The sequence below is a fragment of the Triplophysa dalaica genome, chromosome 4 (assembly GCF_015846415.1).
Source record: "Triplophysa dalaica isolate WHDGS20190420 chromosome 4, ASM1584641v1, whole genome shotgun sequence".
Classification (NCBI taxonomy): domain Eukaryota; kingdom Metazoa; phylum Chordata; class Actinopteri; order Cypriniformes; family Nemacheilidae; genus Triplophysa; species Triplophysa dalaica.
In genome coordinates this window covers 28,319,197-28,340,678 of record NC_079545.1, presented here as the reverse complement: position 1 = coordinate 28,340,678, position 21,482 = coordinate 28,319,197, and the positions used below count along the sequence as shown (strand labels likewise).

At 39.7% G+C, this 21,482-nt stretch overlaps 1 protein-coding gene across 1 annotated transcript; it reads left to right on the top strand.

The window, feature by feature from the left end:
- Positions 1–717: 717 nt before the first annotated feature.
- On the top strand, positions 718–20,573 carry spef2 (sperm flagellar 2). Its single transcript, XM_056747400.1, has 36 exons — positions 718–1,440; positions 1,547–1,649; positions 2,807–3,059; positions 3,440–3,610; positions 3,799–3,936; positions 4,291–4,370; positions 4,449–4,608; positions 4,708–4,896; positions 7,868–8,055; positions 8,456–8,624; positions 8,699–8,918; positions 9,181–9,257; positions 9,340–9,418; positions 11,164–11,231; positions 11,330–11,433; positions 11,512–11,732; positions 11,797–11,893; positions 12,550–12,704; positions 12,788–12,903; positions 13,939–14,066; positions 14,138–14,276; positions 14,640–14,777; positions 15,501–15,658; positions 15,858–15,944; positions 16,043–16,151; positions 16,224–16,365; positions 16,705–16,833; positions 16,905–17,043; positions 17,115–17,344; positions 17,467–17,573; positions 18,849–19,031; positions 19,192–19,269; positions 19,357–19,527; positions 19,606–19,794; positions 19,891–20,013; positions 20,261–20,573. Exons 1-36 carry the CDS (start codon positions 1,383–1,385, stop codon positions 20,312–20,314), a joined length of 4,950 nt encoding a protein of 1,649 aa, XP_056603378.1. The 5' UTR covers positions 718–1,382; the 3' UTR covers positions 20,315–20,573.
- The last annotated feature ends 909 nt before the right edge of the window (positions 20,574–21,482 follow it).

Here is a 21,482-nt window from a genome sequence, read left to right as displayed (position 1 = left end):
AGATCTGTTTGATGTCCTACATTCTTTAAAATATCTTTCTCTGATTTGGAACCACTGGTGAATGAATAATTCCTGACAGAATTGTTTTTTGGGGTGAACTGTCCCTTTAAGTTGAAACTTTTCTCTTTCGGTAGAACTTCAGTTTATTCACCGTTATTACTCTTCTCTTATCTAATTAATTACGTCCTAAAGAAATGTTTTGGCTACATGTGTTATTTTTATTTTAAGGATGCACAGATGTATTAATATACTCTATATACATATATTTATGATATACTTATACAGTATATATATATATACGATATATTGGCAAATACATCGATTATTGGCTTCCAGTGTTAAATAATTATCGGTTATTTACCAAAGTTGAAATCTATATTTCTAAATGTTAATATAACATTTTCTGAGACCGAAACAAAAGGCAAATAGTGGACAACTGCTCTTTTTTAAAAACATTCAGAACACAAGGTTACCATTAATTCTCTTTTTTCCCCTGAAAATCAAGCCTACTTTAAACTAGTTAAAGATTATTTAACTATTGAACCTTTAAGGTATAGTTTTTATTTAATAAACTAATTTTAGATGTTCTTCCAGAAAAGTGTTCTTTATAGCCACGAGTCGACCGGGTCTCAAGACAGAAAGCATTCAGATAGCAATCTGATCCAAACAATATACTTTTGTTCATATAATGTACACATTCATAAATATCTATTCTACACAATGTAGAATACTGTAAATTGTATTATCGGCCGATACCGATATGGCTGATGTGTATCCCTAATTTATATTCTGGGTTGATGTTTTTTATCTTCCATTTTTAGATCTTTATCTTCTTTCACACATTTGCACATGATGTCGTTTCATTTTTTAACGGGTGGTTTATAAAAATCACGTGACGTATCTCTTACGAAAATTATCATTAACCATGATTTAAAACCAACAAAAACAAATTACCACAGAAAAAAACAAAAATCCATGATCACTGTAGTAAAACCATGGTTACGTCAAAATAACCATGTTTAAAAACATAGTTAAAACATATGTAGGCTACTACAAAACAATATGGTTTTAGTAATTAATGCACCAAAAAAAATTCTACCACAAGAAAACATGGTTAATTTTCGTCATCCAGCGAACATGAGTTGGATTTTTGTGTCATCGCTGAATATCAGTTTTGTGTTTGTATTTGCTGTCGTGGTTGTGTGTGGTATGAGCGTGACCTTCGGGTTCGAGTTGTTTGGTTGCCGTGGCAACAGCACGCTGAAGCAGACACTCCCGGAACTCGACAACATCTCAATAGATGTGTGTGTGTGTGTGTCTGTGTGTAAATGTCTTTATATTTCTGCAGGTTAGATGTAAATGTGTGATATTATACACTGAGAATGTCGAGTATTATCTGCGAGTGGCTGAACGCGGAGCTCCGTCTGTCTAAAGTGGTCGGTGAGTGTCCGTCAGCAGTGCTGTTACTACATACGTGCTGTTAACATGTAGTGTTGATGTTTCTGGCATGTTTTTAAAGTTTTAATGCACATGTTTATCGCGACAGCGCCGGTTTCTCTGAGCAGAGATTTCGCGAACGGATTTCTGATCGGTGAGATTCTGACGAGATTTGAGCTGCAGGATGATTTTCATCTCTTCTCAAAACACAGGTCAAACATCACTATAATACTGCTTTCATCTCAATCTTTAATTAAAACAATCTTAACAAATGTTCTTTAAATACAAAAGAAATGAAAATAAAAATCAATTAGAGACACCCTGAACCATCCACCCCCCCGACAATAAAAAATATAATTTATTTCTAAAAGGTTTTGTGTTTGTTTATTTTGTCTCACACACCTCGTTTTTAATGGTATTTTAAATCTAACCAGAGGGGGCAGTAGAGGCACATTTACATCAGTTTTTTTTTCATGTTAATGAGGTAATAAATGTTTTTTAAAGTCTTGATTTTTACTCTTTTATCTGTGACATAAGGAGGTATATTAGTAGCTATTTTCCATTTGAAAAGCAATACGCAAAATGCCAATTCAGTATGTGAAATGACAATGCAGTTGTGTATTTAAAACAGGACTGAGCAATTAATGGATCCTCTCTTTTCTTGTGGTATAAATCCACCAGATTATATATATTTATACATTTGATCTGAGCGCATAAAGCGCACCCCTGTCCACCTGGTTCAGCTGAGCTATTTTTACATTTATATATTTTTTTCAGTTAAATTCACAAGTTTTTACATTTTTCTAAGTTGTTCTTAAAGGTAAGAGTAATCGTGTTAAATAATCGGGATCTCAATATTGGCCTAAATTATCGTGATTATGATTTTTGTCATAATCAAGCAGCTCAAATTTTAATATACATTTTAAATAATATATGTGGAATGTTAAGTGCAAAATCAAAACAAAAATTTAATTATAGCTATTTTATTTGTCAGTTCCTACGCTAGTTTTTATTGTTATTTAAATTGATATTTTTAACATTCTTAAAGTTGCAAAATTAAAATGAAAATGCATTCCCGGGATTGATTATATATTTTTAAGATAGTCAAGCAAAACTCAAATTCAAATGTTATTTTCCCTAAATGCATTATCATTAACAGGTTGAATATTTGGGGGTGCATTTTCATTTACGCAGCGCATTGGGTGTTGCAAATGCATTTTTTTTCATTTTGCTCTTAATGTTGCACATATGTTATTTAAAATGTATATTTAAAAACACAATTGCATTGTCATTGTACATACTGCATTGCCATTTTGCGTATTGCATTTCAATTTGAAAATAGCAACTAATATGCATCCATATGTCACAGCACTCCAAATGCAAAGCTGAATAATTTCACACGTCTGGAGCCCACGCTTCATCTGTTGGGCGTGCCCTTTGACCTCTCTATGGCCAGAGCTGTGATGATGGGCAGACAGGGCGCAGTCACCAATCTTCTCTATCAGCTTTACATCGTCCTGCAGAAGAAGAAGAGATCTGGACTCACAGCCACGGCCATGGACGTCATGCAGCCCGCCGCCGCAGCTCGACTACACCGAGTAGAGAAACACATTTACACTGAGGTGATGATTTCAAGTCAAACATGAGCAAAGATCACAGACACAACCAGTCCAGATAGTCCCGGGGCCATGCTTGTGTCATCAGATCATCCAGACGTTTGCATTGAATGCCTTTCGGGTCAAAAGGAAAGGAATAGTTCACCCAAAAATGGTCCCCTATGACTTGACTATAGTCTTTTTTATGTCAACGGGAAACATTTTCGGGTGACCTATTCCTTTAAGAATAATGTGATGCGCTTGATGTTGCAGAAAGTCTGATGTTTGGACTTAAAGAACCCTTTAAAAATCCAACACAACTCTCAGTTTTATGTCAGTTGGAATGAAAGAGGTGCAATGTTGTTTTCTAATATGTCCTAATCTGATATGGAACTGTTGTCTCTCAGCGTTTGAAGACGGTGGTGAGACGTGAAGCGGATGTGAAGATGCAGAAGATCGCAAAGCGTTTTCATAAAAGAGGACAAGACATGTACCACCAGTCCATCATGACTGAACTCCAGCAGGAGAAAGAGAGAGTCAGACGACTGGAGGAGAGAAGAACGAGAGACATCGAAAAGGTGAAGAGAAAACCGTCTTTGTTTTCCACGAAACAAAACATACAGACATGTGTTTATCAGCTGCTGAATCAGAACGAGAGATTATTTCTCACCGGTGACAGTGTAACAGTGTATGTATTCAACTGTTGGGTGTGAGTCTTGTGTTCTCATGTGTGGAAGTGTTTGACACTTGTGTTGTTGTTTGTTAGCATCGTCAGGCGCGCAGGAGACAGCAGGACATGATGATTCAGATTCAATCGGCTGTGATTCAGATCCCAAAGCCTCCACACAGTCGATCACCCAGAGCTCTGGAGAAAAAACAGATTCGCAAACAGCACGACGCTCAGGTGAACTCATGTCACGTCATTTTATAACACACACGCACATTAGTCACACACACTCATGACAATATAACGCACACACACACACATTACAGTCATGCACACTCATAATAATATAACACACACACAGGCACACACTACACACAGACGCACAAATGCACAAACGCGAGTGGTGTTAGTCATGTAAAGATAAGACAAATAAAGAACACATTTCTGCCAAATTTCACCCAACATCAGAGCAATAAGCAGTTATTTCATGACAATCAAAACAACTTTTCATATTTTAAATCAAATCTGGATGTGGAATCTCTTCGTGTGGTTTCAGTGGAGATCATTGAAGTCATGACTTCTGATTTACAGCTCGTCCGTCGTGATATCGCTCAGTTTGAGAAGAACCAGAAGTGGATCTCTCCGGCAGGAGACGCAACTTTACTCTCCAGGTGCGTGTTTCTAAACCGCAGTAGACCAGTTTGTGTCTGGAGAGGGTCAGCACGTCACATGTGTGTGTGTGTTTCCAGCGGTCATGTGATGAGCACAGATGAGAGGGAACAGTGGAACAGAGAATACATGGAGAACATCCGTCTGCGTCTGGAGGAAGACTCGACTGCACGAGAGCAGAGAGAGATGCGCAGACGTCGAGCTCTCGTAGAACAACTCCAAGCGCACCAGACTCAACAGGTCTCCACAGTTATTTATTTGTTCGTATCTTATGACTCAACAACACATATGATCAAATCATGTCAAATCTTAAAGAAGATGCTGACTTGTTTGTTTCAGGAGGAGATACGAGAAGAGCAGATGGTGAAGAGATTGATGCGTCAGACGCAGCAGGAGAAGAGAATCGTCGTCCAGCTGACACAGATCAAACGACAGAAGGAAATCCTGCGACAGAACCGCATCTTCCAGGAGAGACAGAACCAGGAGCGCTGCCTTCAGGATCTCCAACAGGCTCTGGACAGAGAAGCTGTGAGAACACAAACACACCAACTGCATGAGATGGGCTTTATTTTATTAAGACAAATACAAATAAAACATACAATAAAAACAAACTCAAGATGGGTTTACATAACATTACAATCTTGCCATCATACGAACAATTACTTTTTTAGAGTTTCTTATAGATTTTAAATATATATCAAGATCTTTAAAAAAAAACTTTTACATTTTATTAATATCAAACCTATGAAGAAACGGTGTTAATTATAATTTTTTTATAAAAAAAGGTCTACCTCCATGAATCACCAAAAAGCATCATTTTGGGACTTAAAGGAGTAGTTCACTTTTAAAATAAGTTTTCATGATCATTAACTCCCCTCATGTCATCTAAGATGTTTATGTGTTTGTGTCTTTCGTGGAAAATAAATGAAGGTTTTTGATGAAAACATTCCAGGAATTTTCTCCATATAGTGACTTCAATGGACTCCAAACACTTGAAGGTGAAAATGAGTTTCAGTGCAGCTTCAGAGGACTTTAAACCAAACCAGACCATGAATAAAGGTCTTATGTAGAGAAACCATCAGTCATTTTATAACAAAAATATATATATATATTAGTGATGGGCCGTTTACGCCGTTAACGCAGTGAGACTTTTATCGCGCGATAAAAAAAATGACGCCGTTAATCTATTCTCAAAGTTGGGTTGTGAGCTGGGTCTATACTACGCAAGCTATGATGACTTTCACCTTGATATTTTAGCGCGGATGTATACCAGCTTAACTGCACTGTACGGGGCGAGAACGAGATTTTTCAACTCGCGTGATTCGCGTCATTCGCGGAAGCAGAAGCCGCCTCATCATCTCATAACCAGGGCTTCATTCGCGTCCTTAGCGCCGCCTCATCATCTCATAACCAGGGCTTCATTCGCGTCCTTAGCGCCGCATCATCATCTCATAACCAGGGCTTCATTCGCGGAAGCAGAAGCCGCCTCATCATCTCATAACCAGGGCTTCATTCGCGCGATTCGCGCAGCAAGTAGGTCTATTGTCTCTTTGCATTAACATATAAATCATTCGCGCTTGACACGCCATTTGCGTTTGGTCTGAACACAACATAACGTTACTGTGAAATTACCGCATCAAACGTGACGTGCTAACATGGATGCAGCTATGAAGCCGCCGGGTTTGCTTCAGGGAATATTAATTTTTAAGAAGCTTCCCAATAGAAACATCGACAAGACTAAGGTTGTTTGCACCTTGTGCAATGTGGAATTGGTTTTAAAAAAAAATAAACTTTCTCTCAACAGGTAGTGGTCTAGCTTTAGTTGAAACCAGTAACTTTGTATTGAGATCTAATGTATTATGGCTCCTGTATGACATATCGCTTGTTGCTCCCTCACTCTTTGTAAGTCGCTTTGGATAAAAGCGTCTGCTAAATGACTAAATGTAAATGTACTTTAGGAGCTCTTCCAGTCTCAAGTACCACCTAAACGGAAATCATCCCTTAGCTAATGCGGAAGTAAACACAAGTTCATCTAATTGAACATAATTTAATTTTCATCACCAATTATCATAGTAGAACAGCTTTCTCAAGCAGTTTGTGATGCATTTTGGAAACAGGAGATGAGCCCCTGGTCTAATGCGGCACCTGGCTTGAGAAACCCGTTCTCAAAGACTTACTTTTAGTCATTATTTGGGTAGCACACATATTCTGAATGCCTTCGGCAGAATTCAAATGAGCCATTTTAATCTAGATTAATCTAGATTAATTTCAAAATTAATCTAGATTAATCTAGATTAAAAAAAATAATCTATGCCCACCACTAATATATATATGCTTTATAAACACAAATGCTGGCCTTAATCTTTTCTGAGATGTGCGTTCATGACTTCACATAACATGTAATTACGTTGAAAAGGTCACGCTTGATATAGGCGGAAGTACTGAGTCTGTGTTCACAAGTTGAACATGCAAGTTTTCAACGTAATTATGCATTAGGGCAATTCTGTGAAAATGTCAACCTTACCACTCAAACTAAAATTTACCAGCGGTTTTAACTCTGATAACAACACAGATTTGAACATTTGGTGGTTGAAATCCCCATGTGAGATCTCTCTTCAAATCTGTAAAGCATTTGTTTTATTTTTACTTCTTGATTTTTCATAGTCAGGTAAGATGCATTTTCAGGATTGTCACATTCATAACGCTTCACATTCCTCATAAATGAACACATGAAAATGAATATAAAGTAACTATTTGATGTTCTATACAGAGACATCACTTCTCCATTCATTGGGTATTATTGCTTCAGGATTGTGCATTTTATTTCACAGAAATCCTACAAAGTTTGTCTTCTCCCAAAAAACACTTCCTTTTTTGTCACATCCATACCGCATGTTTATTTCCCTTTTTTAAATAGAAAATGTGTTCATAGACTGACATTTTTTGATGTTTATACTCTATCAACAAGGGTTTAGTAAAATTTTAACAGATTGTTCAATATAATCGTAACAAATTCATTCTCTGAGCATTTTTATGTCACGTCCATAACGCTGGAATTGCCCATTATGTGAAGTCATTAACACGCATCTCAGAACAGAAAAGATGAGCATTTGTGTTTATAAAGCATATATAAAATGACTGATGGTTTCTCTACATAAGACCTTTATTCATGGTCTGGTTTGGTTTAAAGTCCTATGAAGCTGCACTGAAACTCATTTTCACCTTCAAGTGTTTGGAGTCCATTGAAGTCACTATATGGAGAAAAATACTGGAACGTTTTCATCAAAAACCTTCATTGCTTTTCCACTAAAGACACAAACACATAAACATCTTAGATGACATGAGGGGAGTAAATGATCATGAAAACTTATTATGAAAGTGAACTACTCCTTTAAAGGAAAATGTAAGGATACTTTTATGCCACTACAGTTTGAAAAGTCAAGCTCCTGCTCGTGATGTATCTGAGATAGTTTTGAGTGGAGTGACATGTGTTCTTCAGGTTCTGCTGCGAGAGGAGCATCTGGAGCGCAGCGAGGAGATACACATGGAACGCCAGCTACACAAGCGACTCGCATCCGAACGCGCTCAAGCTCGATATCAAAAACACTTCCACATCTGCAGAGGAATTCTAGGACAGATTGTGGATCTGAGCACCAAAGTGGGAGAATATCGACTCCTCACAGACAAGTATTGTTCATGTTCGTAAGATAGTTGTAAAAGCCGGTGTGAGGTGTGTTTAGAGCATCATCACCAATCATACAATAAACCAGTGACAGACCAGCATCAACCTTCAAAAAAAATAAAGTTAAACAGTTTAAAATCAAAATTCTCTCATGTGAGTGTGAGTCTTTCTTCAGTAGAACACAAAAGAAGATATTTTGAGAAATGTCTCAGTGGTTTTGTGTTCATAAAGTGGAAGTCGATGGGGTTTAGCATTGCTTGATGATCAACATTCTTTAAAATATCTTCTGTCGTGTTTTGAAGAAGAAAGAAACTCACACAAGTTTGACACAACGTGAGGATGAAGAAATGATGACATATTCCCTGAAAAGTAGTGCTAGATGCGTGTGTGTTGTGTTGCGGACAGTTTGATCCCGATGAAAGTGATGAAGGAATGGATGGAGATGTTTCTCAGTGGGAATCCTCTGTATGAAGTGGCCAGCGTGGAACCGCTCCCAGCAGAACCAACAGCGGAACAGATCATTGAACTCCAGAAACTTCAGATCCTCAACGATCAAGACTATGAGCAGTATGTGGTGAGTTCAGAAAGGTCGTATCAGACATCCAGATCTTTCAGTTGGATTTAGTCGTGGACGTGTGTGTGTCTCAGGGTCTGACGGGCGAATGGGTTTGGAGTGAAGAGGCAGAAGATGGAGCTCCTCGTCTGAAGGATGATGTTCTGGATCATGTCGTGAAGCGTCTGAAGAACATGATTCAGATTCCCATCAGCCGCTCTCCCTCTCCTGTGTTCCCTCGCTTTACCATCAGAGCGTGTGTGCTGGGAAAAACACACACGGGCAAAACCAGCTGCCTTAGCACCATCACCACCGGTAACATCATCATATCAACTCTACTGTGATGAAGATTCAAGATAACGCTGGAGTTTTAGTCTGTGTTTGTTAGCTTTGAAGTCAACTATGATAGTGTGCTTCTAAAAACTTCTCATCTGTAAACAAAACACATTGAAGACACATCTCACGCTCACAAAACGATTGTCCACATGTGCAGAATGACAACAAAAACACTTTCAAATCTTGTTTTTTTCATATTTTAATGACGTTTTTCATCTATTTCTATATTTATGTGAATCAGCTCTTGGTGTCCGTGTGCTTTCGGCCGGTGCTTTGATTCAGGACGTCCTAACAGCCCATCAGCAGGACAAACAAACTGTGAGTGACTGTCAGATGAGGTCACAGGTCAACATATACTTTTGTTATTTTGACTTTATAAAGGTTTGTGTGTTTGTTGCAGATGAGTGGGGAGAGATTTCCAGCTGAAGGTCTTGAGACGCCTCTTAGAGATGAACAAGACATCTCACCGCTCAACTCAGGTTTTTGAAAAACATATTTTTTAAAACATTGACTTTTTATGTAAAAATATATATTCAGATGTCGAATAATGACACATTTGCAAAAGTATATGGGATTTATATCAGTCATGTCTGTTTGGTGGAGGGTCACACCTAAATTAAAAATCTAAAGTACTCAATGGGCAAGAGTTTCTATGATTTGTCTTATTTTTTTCTGTTTAGAGGAACAATACAGTCTTTTTAGGAGGTTCTATTGACAGAAATGCAATATAATATACAAAACTATTTATTCAGAGGTGTATAAAGACCTTACGTAATGAACCGTTATGTTTCCGTTATGACGTCCTTACTCACATTCTTCCAAGCAAGATCCTTTTTATTCCTGTTTGTATAAAAATAAGATGTATCGTACAGCTCCAGGTATCCACATACAGTGATGATGATTATGTCCTCCATTGTTGTTTTGGATTACTGCCTCCACTCGCTACGTCATAATCACGTCACTACTAGAGTAACCTCCTGATTGGTTATCGCTGTGTGAATTTTCGCCAAGGTTCAGATTTTTCAACTAAATCACACGTCTTGCGTGTCAAACGCTCGAAACACTCAATCAGCGCTGCATCATTCGCTCGAATCGCGCCGCAGAATGTCCTGTCACGTCTTTGCATTGACTTAACATGTTATACATTATACCTTATAATCAGTGTTGGCTGTAACTAGTTACCAAGTAATTAGTAACTGTAATTACTGACTTTTCTCTTGAATAAGTAAAGTAATGGATTACTCTGATTTATTCTGTAATTTAATGACAATTACTTCTGATGTCATTGAACTCAATACTGTGTGTAGTATGTGTGTGCAATAGTGGAACTGACTTCAAAATTCAAGAGTCTAACTTTAAAATCAGTGCTTTAATGTATAATTCTAACATTTGTATACTTTAGTACAGTTAATAATAATACTTTATGTAGTTTATATTATTTATTTGAATGAATTAAAAGAGGCGTTTCATGTCTGTCCTTGAATCAGTGAACTGATCAAGGTTGATGTAATATATATAAAGTCAATAGTAATAAGTCATGAAATACTTTTTAGAGAGAATCACTTGTACAGTAATCTTATGAAACTATTGAATTACGAGTACAATATTAAAGCAGTTCCAGATAAACAATGTCGCTCAAAACTGCTCCGTCATACAGCTAATATTATAACAAAACAAACGTTATTCACCTACTGATCTGAATCAAAGCAAACTTATGGGGGGGGATTTTAAGACGATCTTTCTCTCCAACGTCTCTCTGCTGGAAAGTATCTCCATAGATATCTGTGAGTATCTCTGCTAAAAGCCTCAGTACTGCGGGGCCTAACGCGTCTCTGCTGGAAAGACTTTATAATATTAGCACAGGTCCTATCCTTCTTTTTATCCTTTAGACCCACAGAGCTTTTATTTGATGTAATAAATAAGACATCGCTCTTTCTACAGTCTTTCTAATGCCCGTACGATCTCTTCCCTGCGTCAACATGAGAACAACATCTTTTTGTACTGTGATGGACACTGTCGTGTTTGGACTGAGAGATTCGTTGCAAATCTATAATACAACGCTAGTGGCCGCTGTAAATCATAAACTGCACCTTTAACTGGAGAACATTTATCTATACTATGGATTTCGTGAAGAAAAGATTAGAAAAGTGAGTGAAAGTCTTTGTTTAGCGGTGACGACCCTTTCTTTATAACTATGGTGACAGTGACATTCCTCTCACATCAGGACCAGCCGCTCATGAACCTGACACATCAGGAACCGTTCAAGAACGAAAGGACACAGAAGATATGAAAGTAAAACACCTGATCATATGAAGAACACATTTCTTCTGTAGTGTTTGATGATGTCATGATGATGTCATGATGATGTCATGATGATGATGTCTTGTCAGCGGTGTTTGCGCGCACAGCGAGGATGTGAGGTGGAGAAGATTCTGATGTTTGGTGAAGGTGTTCCAGATCAGCTGCTGGTGGACATCATCGTGGACGCTCTCAGGTGTCACTCGCTCGCTCACTGCATGTTTAGTGTTTGTTGCTCCGCTGCATTGTGTGATTTTGTGTTTTTGCTGTGTAGGAATGTTCCTGCTGACAGCGGTTGGGTTCTTGATGGGTTTCCTGTGAACATCGCTCAGGCCGTGATGCTGCAGAATGCTCTCAGCGGGACACAGAGTCGACCATCCGCAGAGAAGAATACTCCAGATGATCCGCAGCATCTGTCTCCAGCTCTGGATGTGGTGGTGCTGTTAGATGTTTCAGACGAGCAGGTTCTGGAGCGAGCCTCACGCCGGGCCGACGGTGAGTTTAACAGCTTTGATTATGTGAACGAAGCCCATGTGTGATTTCTCTTGATGTGATGAAGGAGGAGGTCCAGAGAACAGAGACGAGGACAAACAGAAGAGTCAGGAGTTCATCTCTCATATTGACAGAGGAGGAGAAAGAGATCAGATACAGCACAGGTGTGTCAATACACTTACAGTTATACAGAGATCAAGTGCAAGAAATGATAAAATCACATTGAGTTCTAATTTATCTCTAAAGCACAGTAGAAACACAGTAGACATAGTTGAAATTTTTGTTCATCAACAATATACAACTAAACATGTTGGTTGCGATCCGCCATTAAAAGAAAAGAAAAACTTTCGTTGATCGGTATTTAATGTTACTTGCAGTTGATGAGTTCTGTAAATATAGTGTGTTTTTTACTCAAAACAATTTAAACTTAATTTGTGGAAATTATTAAACATTGTGGTTGTTATTATTTTTATTTTGCTTTGAATATAAAATTCCTAAATTATTTGTCACATTTTTCATTTTTATTAAAATAATGTATTTGATGTTTCATTTATTGTTCAATGCTAAGTATTATAATGTTTACGTTCTAAATACAAACCTGGAAGCAATGTCTGGATTTAGTAATATTAAATGTATTTAATAACATTTAAGCAATCATTTTGAAAGCATTAAAACATTACAAGTATTTATTGACAAGTATTTATTAATTTTTTCAATAAGCGCTGCAACATTTCATGAAATTAGAAGAATTGTCAGTTTTTATTTCCACCTTTGGACTGATTTCCCATCACTTCTGCTGGATGCTCTTTTACTTCAACAGAATTAGTGGTTTTCATGACACATGGCCGAAACTGGAGGAGTGGTTTGGTGAGAAGCAGAATATTCTGGTGAAGATCTGTGCAGAATCAGATGAAGATGTTGTTGTTGAGCATGTGGAGACGCTTCTTAAAGACGTCATGGATTCAGTTAATCAAGGTAGATGTTCATGAGGAGAACTGCTTTAACTTTCTGTTTATAGTTGTATTATTTAACCCTGAAATGTGCTCTCACGGCCACAGGAGCGGCTCCAGGTCATTCCGTCTCATCTCAACACGGTCATACAGAAAGAGTCCGGCCTTCAGAGACAAACTCAACATCAGATGAACGTGTTTATGTGGATGAACCGATAGCTCAGGCACTGACACACACACGTGACGTGACACCAGTGTTGGGTGTAGCTAGTTACTAAGTAATTAGTTACTGTATTTCCCTTGAAAAAGTAAAGTAAGGGATTACTCATATGTTTTCTGTAATTTAATTACAGTTACTTGATGTAATTAAACTAAATACTTTGTGAAATATATGCTGTGCAATAGTGTTATTGACATCAAAATTCAGAGTCTTACTTTAAAATCTGTGCTCACATTTTTTTTTTGTCATTTGTCAGACGCTTTTATCCAAAGCGACTTACAGTGCACTTATTACAGGGACAATCCCCCTGGAGCAACATGGAGTAAAGTGTCTTGCTCAAGGACACACTGGTGGTGGCTGTTGGGATCAAACCAGCAACCTTTGATTTACCAGTTCAGTGGTTTAACCCACTAGACCACCATCTCCATATTATTTATTTGAATGAATTCAATAAGCCGTTTCATGTCTATCCTTGAATCACTGAACTAATCAAGGTCGATGTAGGATATAGAAAGTAATTAGTAATGAGTAACTAAATACTTTTAGGACAGAGTAATTTGGACAGTAATCTAATTACACTATTGAATATGTAATGAGTAACTAGTAATTAATTACTTTTTCAGAGTAACTTACCCAACACTGCGTGACACAACGTCTCTCTCCATGATGATGAATAAACATGAAAAAATAACACAGAAAGAGTTTAAATGTCAAATTCATTATTGAAGCCAATGGTTTTATCCTCAAATCATAAGTGTGTGAGTTTCTTTCTTTCTTCAGAACACAACAGAAGATATTTTGAAGAATTTTGATGATCGAATAACACTGAACTCCATTGACTTCCATTATATGAAAAACAAAACCACTGAGACATTTCTCAAAATATCTTCTTTTGTGTTCTACTGAAGGCAGAGATACACACACATGAGAGAGAATAAATGATGTCAGAGTGTTGAGTTTTGGGCTGAACAACCCATAATAATCTTATTTAAGATGAACTGTATGGTACGGTCAGCGTGTTGTTGTGATGTTTTTGTAGGAGATCTCACAGTATCTGGTGCCTTACTGGGACAACATGTGCACTTCATATGAGACTCATGTTAAAAGCGTCATGCAGAACCTCCGCAGTGAACGTGAACTCATCATTCATCATCTGTATGACATCAGGTGAGAGTCAAAGCCCTCTGACATGTGACCGCCCCTGACCGCATGACGGTCTTCACATGTGTGTGTTTCAGAGAGAACTTCAGACAGCATCTCCTGACGCCGGATCTCAAGCAGGAGTTTGTGAGCTCATGGCAGAGCGATTATAACAGTGTTCCTGACAACATCAGAGACGATGAAGAGACCAAAGGAGAACTTCACCAAAGACTGGACGTAAGAGAACACGGAACACACAGAGACCTCTGATAAACCCATCAAGTGATATATAGAGCTGATATAGAGTTAAACACTGGGGCTTATGCACACGGAGCGATGATGTCTGCTTTCATCTCTGTTATATCTGCTGTACCAAACAATGGAGATTTTCACTCTGTCGCTTTAAGATGAACAGAGGACAACAGTCACGAGTCAATGATCCAAACACTACACACTACACACATCAACAACCAAATGAAGCACAAGAGTAAGCCAATGTCTTTTCATACTTTCACACTCATGTTTTATTGTTGTGTGTGTGTGTGTGTATTTGGGGTGTGTGTGTGTATGTGTGCCTGCGTGCATGTGTTGGGTGTGTAGGACTTGCGTGAGCGTCTGTGGGATATCTGTGATAAGCGCAGGGATGAGGCGGTGCAGGAGAGAGCAGCTGTTATTAATGACGACTGGTTACATGATCACACAGCTCTCATCATCAACAACTACTGTACACTCACACAGGTAACACAAACACACAAACACACAACCACTACTGTACACTCATACAGCTCTCATCATCAACAACTACTGTACACTCACACAGGTAACACAAACACACAAACACACAACCACTACTGTACACTCACACAGGTAACACAAACACACAAACACACAACCACTACTGTACACTCATACAGCTCTCATCATCAACAACTACTGTACACTCACACAGGTAACACAAACACACAAACACACAACCACTACTGTACACTCACACAGGTAACACAAACACACAAACACACAACCACTACTGTACACTCATACAGCTCTCATCATCAACAACTACTGTACACTCACACAGGTAACACAAACACACAAACACACAACCACTACTGTACACTCATACAGGTAACACAAACACACAAACACACAACCACTACTGTACACTCATACAGGTAACACAAACACACAAACACACAACCACTACTGTACACTCATACAGCTCTCATCATCAACAACTACTGTACACTCACACAGGTAACACAAACACACAACCACTACTGTACACTCACACAGGTAACACAAACACACAAACACACAACCACTACTGTACACTCACACTCAAACACACACACACACACACACACACACACAAACACTACACACACGCACACATACTACACAAGCACACGTATGATAATGTCACTCACTGTTGTGATGTGTTTGTGTGTGTGATGTGTACAGACAGAAGTGAGCAGGTGTCAGGGTGTTGTGTATCTGCTCAGAGATTATTACTCAGGAATGAATAAAGCTCTGTTACCTTCATCATCATGTGACTCCACTCGTCTTCCTCTGCTGGACGTCACCTGGAGTGAAAACATGGACCCTGAGACATCAAACATGTAAATCAAACACAAACACATCAGCGTTTACATACACATGACACGTACATGTCACAGAATACAACTATACAAGTAATAGAATGTGTTTATACAACTAACACTGTTACCCACAATGCAATGTGAACTGAAGTTCAACCGATCTGCTGCTGTATGAGATGGATCTGATGTGATGTCTGACTCTGATATTTCATTTGATCAGCTCATCTGTTTCTGGCCCATCAGAGAAGCAAACAAAGAATGCTGTGAAGAAAGACACAGAAGCAGAGGACACCAGGAAACTGTTCATGTGCTGCATGATTTTATTTCAGTTGTGACTGAACTTTATTTCGTTTGCTTGTGAGTATAAAGGAAAATGATGTTGATGGCTTGTTTATTTCCTGTTAGGTTTCCATTGGTTACCAGCAGATCATCCTCCAATGAGATCTCAAAACAAGATCTGCGTCGCCCCGATGAGAAACTGCTGGAGGAGATTTATCAGACGGCCATCAGCGCAGTGAGTGTTTCATATCTGTGTGTGTGGATCTCACACCTGGAAACACACATCAGTGTCATCATTGTGTGTCAGGTGTGTGCAGAGGTCCAGCGGTGTGAGGATGAGGAGGAGGAGGAGGAAGACCAACATCACACGATAGAAACACAGAGAGCAAACACACAGTCTCAAGCTTCAAACACAGCTAAAGACAGAAAGAAAGCTGCTAAACAGAAAGGTATCCCCATCTCTCACTCTCTCTCTCTCTCTCTCTCTCTCACTCACTGTCTCTCACACACTCACACACTCACACACTCTCTCTCTCTCTCTCTCTCTCTCACTCTCTCACTCTCTCACTCTCTCACTCACACACTCACACACTCACACACACTCTCTCTCTCTCTCTCTCTCACTCTCTCACTCTCTCACTCACACACTCACACACTCACACACTCTCTCTCTCTCTCTCTCTCTCTCTCTCTCTCACTCTCTCACTCTCTCACTCTCTCACTCACACACTCACACACTCACACACTCACACACTCTCTCTCTCTCTCTCTCTCTCTCTCTCTCACAGGAGCTCCTCCTCCTCCATCTCATGAGCCCAGTCCTCAACCCGCAGCGGAGGAGAACCCTGAGGAGGTGAAGAGGAGAGCCACGAGGAGACGAATCCGTCAGGAGTACACAGCCGCTCTCAAACATGAAGGTTCAGGATGTTTTTGAGCGCAGTCGTCAGGGTGTTGCGATGCGGTTGCTAAGATGTTGTGTTGTGTGCAGAACGCGTTGTGAAGTTGCGTCTGGATGTGCTGAAGTCACACGCTGTGAGAATGTTGTGCAGCCTCCAGCAGAACACACAAGAGCTCTACACAAAGATGCAGGAGTGGATGGAGACACGGTTCCTGTCGGAGATGAGCAGGTCTGAGCAGGAATCATGTGAGAGGCTTGTGAAGAGCACACACACTCATATGCACTCTCATGTGTTTTCAGTGTCGAGCAGCTGACAGAGTTGGTTCGGCGGCACATTGAGAACGGCCGACAGATCCGTCACGAGCTGGTGTTACACGCTGCTGATTTCTGTGTGGACGGAGACACGCGTGTGTTGGCCAGCGCCCCGCCCACTCCCCCCCCGCCGCTGCTGGAGGAGCTCAGAGACAGCACACTCACCGTTCAACAGCTGAACATCATCTGCGCTCAACTGCACAAGACAGCACCATCAGGTCCCCATCAACAACATAACAACATCTGAAACACCACAAAATATGACACAGATAAAGAATGTGTCAACCAGAATAAATATGTATGAAATGAAAACGTTTGGATATTGTGTGTTTGTGTTAAGGTGTGTTGTCCGGCACTGAATTGACGGAAGTTCTGCAAGAGTTCATCTCTCCTCACAGGGGCTGTGATGATTTACCTCAACCCTGGACACACATGACGTCCTCACAGGTACTCCATCACACCAGAGCATCTGAGCAACTCTGTGACTGTGCGCTGTCTTCAGTCGCTCATGGACCAGGCAAACGCATCGCTCATGTTGCGCTCATAGGTTAAACCAAATCCCGCTCCCACATCAAATGTGTCTAGTAGGCCTAATTGTTTTCAGATTATAATAAACGGCTCGAAATGTTGTCTCAAGGAAGGTAGTAGGCTGATAAATAGTAGTTGTTATGTGACATTACAGCTTTACTCAAAGACTGCCTTAAAGTCCCAGTGAAATTAAAATTCTTATTTTTGTGAAATAATGTAGCTTTTATAGTAAATAGTTTATCAAAGTGGGTCATTCTCTTTTTAAAATTAACGTGGCCTCATAATCTTTAGAAAACTCTGAAAATGCGCTTCCCCCTGAAACGACGAATGTTAGACGGCTTGGGCGGTGCATCCGTTAACTCCTCCCCTTCAACCGTCAGTCTGCTGCCAGTTTCATTTCCAAATCAATACAACAGCTATTTTAACACATCCAATCAATTCACAGTGAAAAACACAAGCCCGGTGTCCTTATCTTCTGAATACTGGAGTACAAATGGTCCCAACTTCCGGCTCACATGGACTTTAAGGGCAACAAAAAAGTATATTTGATTTTAGTTAGCTTCTTTATTTCCGTGAGCATATAGCTGCCATTGTCATGCAATAAAACATTCAAAACAGATGAAATGTGCTTAATAAACACCTTTAGTATTACTGGCGTTAGTAAAAGAAACTCACTTTCTAAAGAAACTAAATGACGTTTTGAAGCTTAAAGTGGGCGGAGCCATCTTAGCAGGGCATGGTTGGAGTTGAGGCGCCTGGTTGCAATATCTCCATGGGGACGGCCCATAGGCGTAAGGATTTTTATACTGTACAAACTGTACATTTTATTCTCTACCCCTAAACCTGAAGATCATAGAAAACTTTTTGCATTTTTTTATTTTTGTTCTGTACAATTTATAAGCTTTTTGCTCATTAGGACCTCAATTTTGGTCCCCAGAGCGACACCAGTCCCCTATGGGATGTAAATAAAGACAGCACACACACGTACTGTATATTCTAAGGTGTCACTCAAAAACACAAAAGGTCACAAAAGGTCATAATGACATCATCTTGCACTACACTACTTTTATGTCCAATAAAATGTTTCCTGGAATCATGATGTCATTCAAAATCATGAACAGAACCTCTGAAGAACATCTACAGAGACATTATAACATTGTGTGTATAATGTCATTGTGTGTTGTGTGTGCGCAGGTTGTTGAGTTGGTGTGTGCGTTCACTGGTGACTCTGAGATGTTGGACTGGTGTCAGTTTGTGCTCAGCGTCGCCCTCCCGTGGCCGTTTCCGTCACAGACTCAGCTGTTTAAAACCCTCCAGCGGTTCAGAGCTGTTGATGCTGCAGGAACCGGTCTCATCACACTAGAACAATACACACAGGTTTACACAAATACTTCTGTATCTATATAATGACCTCTGACACACAAACACATATAAAAACAGATCAACTGCAGCGTCATTCTGTGATAAAGCAACAGTGATGTTCTGCCCTCCTTCACTTCAGATGAGATGTAACGCATGTGTTTTATTGTGCGATCAGGTTGAATTGTGGTTTCGTAGTGACAAACATCATCCACCTGAAGCATTGCCTTATGAAAGACTAGACAACCTTAAGAAGGTAAAATTAAATCATGCCATTATTAAGATGTGTTTTTAAAAGCATATATTGTGAGTGTGTAATGTAAGATTGTGTGTGTGTGTGTAGTTTTTCTTCAGTTTGTTTGCGAGCACACACTCGTCTCCAGTGATGTTGGATTATATGAAGATGCTGCTGTATTTCTGCTGTCATCCTGAAGCCTCTCAGGGTTTCATCAGAGCTTTGGGTCTCGTGACTGAACACACACTACACTATAAACACACCGGCCCGCTGGTACAGGTACACAAATAAAAGCCACGCACAGACACTGATGCTGATGAGAATGTGTTGTGTGTAACGGTTGTGTCATTGTTGTAGTCTGTGACACACTTGGAAGGTGCAGATGTTGAGGAGCTTGATGCTGATGATGTCAGAGGGGCGGAGCCTGATGGAGAGGGCGTGTCAGTGGATGATGTGCTCAGAGTTTTGAGTCACGGACAGAATCTCATGTCGGCACATCCGAACCGCTTTCACCGGAGCTGCAGGAGCAGAGATCTGTACAGAGAGGTGTGTGTGTGTGTGTTTGTGTGCGTCTACGTGTGTCTGTGTGTGCGCTTTGTTTTTAAGATGACAACAATGATGATGGTGTGTGTGTGTGTTCAGGAGCTGCTGAAGGTGTGTAAAGAGTTGGACTTTAAAGCAGAGGAGAAGATCCCTTTCTCTGTGCTGTCCCAGCATCCTTTTCTACAGGACCTCATTGAAGCCTCATCACAGTATCTTCTTGTGGTGAGTGTTGCTTTTGCCAGCACATACATGTGTGATATGTAATGGTGAAACATTTCTCAAGTAAACATTTAGACACAAACTTTCAGATTAGAAGGCTTTAAAGATCACGAGACATCATGAAACATTCACACACTTCAATTCTGCTGAATTTAATAAGCAATACATACACATAACATACAAATCAACGTTTTTACTTTTTAAATTCACAAATGATAAATCAACAATTGAGGTCATTTCTCTTTTGCAGGATGTTCACAAAATTCTGCAGACTCAGAAAAATGAAGAAGATTGTAAAAGCTGAGACATTAAACATAACATACAGAAAACATACTTCTACACTTATGTCGTCTGTCTTAAATCATAAAGTCTTTTATTTCTAAGTATTTATTCTAAAAGGCATGAATATTTATTTTATTAGCCTAAATAATTTACAAGACTATTTGTGTTTTCAGGTCAAATAGCGTAACTGAAATCTTAATGAAATCTGTAAATCACAACGTCTGTATCAGTTTGTTTTTCATGTGATTCGGTGTAGACAGACTCAGACAATTAGAACATGACCTAAGATCAATAAAAAATGATATTTGAAACAGAATTGTCAGGCTTCTGAATGTCATTTGTATGCACTCAATATTGGCTCTGGCCTCCTTTTGCCTGAATTACTGCATGAATGCTGCGTGGCATGAAGTCCATCAGTCTGTGGCTCTGCTCAGGTGTTGTGAAGCCCAGGTTGCTGTGATAGCGGCCTTCAGGTCATCTGCTTTGTTGGGTCTGGTGTCTCTCATCATAGATGCTCTGAGGGGTTCAGGTCAGTCGGGTTTGCTGGCCAATCAAGCACAGTACCACATGGTCATTGAAGCAGCTTTTGGTACCTTTGGCAGTGTGGGCAGGTGCTGGAAAATGCAATCAGCATCTCCATAAAGCTTGTCAGCAGAAGGAACCGAGAAGTGCTCTTAAATGTCCTGGTAGATGGCGGCGTTGTCTGTGCACCTAAGAAAACACAGTGGACCAAAGTCCTCTCTTCAGATGAAAGTAAACTTTTCATTTGGAAATAAGGATCCCAGAGTCTGGAGGAAGAGGCACAGAATCCATGTTTCCTGGTCCACATGGATTCTTTTGCCTTTCTCCTGTTCAGATGTGCTGCGGGTTGGTTTCTCGTCCGCAGTAAATGTTTCTCACTTGAAAGAAAACATGTACTGGTTTCAAGCTTTTTCTTCTCAGGAGTGACGTGCAAAGTCTGTTCGCCGTCTGAAAAGTCGTCCGTGTTGAACCTCACCTGAGGCTCTGCTGTGTATAATATCTGCTGTGAGAGTTTGAGACGGGAATGAGTTTGTCTGAGCTGTATTAGATAAGAGACCGACAGATACGACACTTTCATCAGGAGAACAGATGACTCTGAAGAAAAGAGTCTGACAAAAGCATCATCGATCCTACCCGTAACACCATAAATATAAGGGATTCGGTTAAGG

What these genes read in the sequence shown, in the direction of transcription:
- spef2 (XM_056747400.1), top strand. Translation starts at nt 1,383, where the DNA reads ATGTCGAGTATTATCTGCGAGTGGCTGAACGCGGAGCTCCGTCTGTCT. An exon ending in TATCGACTCCTCACAGACAA is followed by an intron (nt 8,056 to 8,455) that starts GTATTGTTCATG and finishes TGTTGCGGACAG; the next exon opens with TTTGATCCCGATGAAAGTGA. An exon ending in AGCCGCTCTCAAACATGAAG is followed by an intron (nt 16,834 to 16,904) that starts GTTCAGGATGTT and finishes TGTTGTGTGCAG; the next exon opens with AACGCGTTGTGAAGTTGCGT.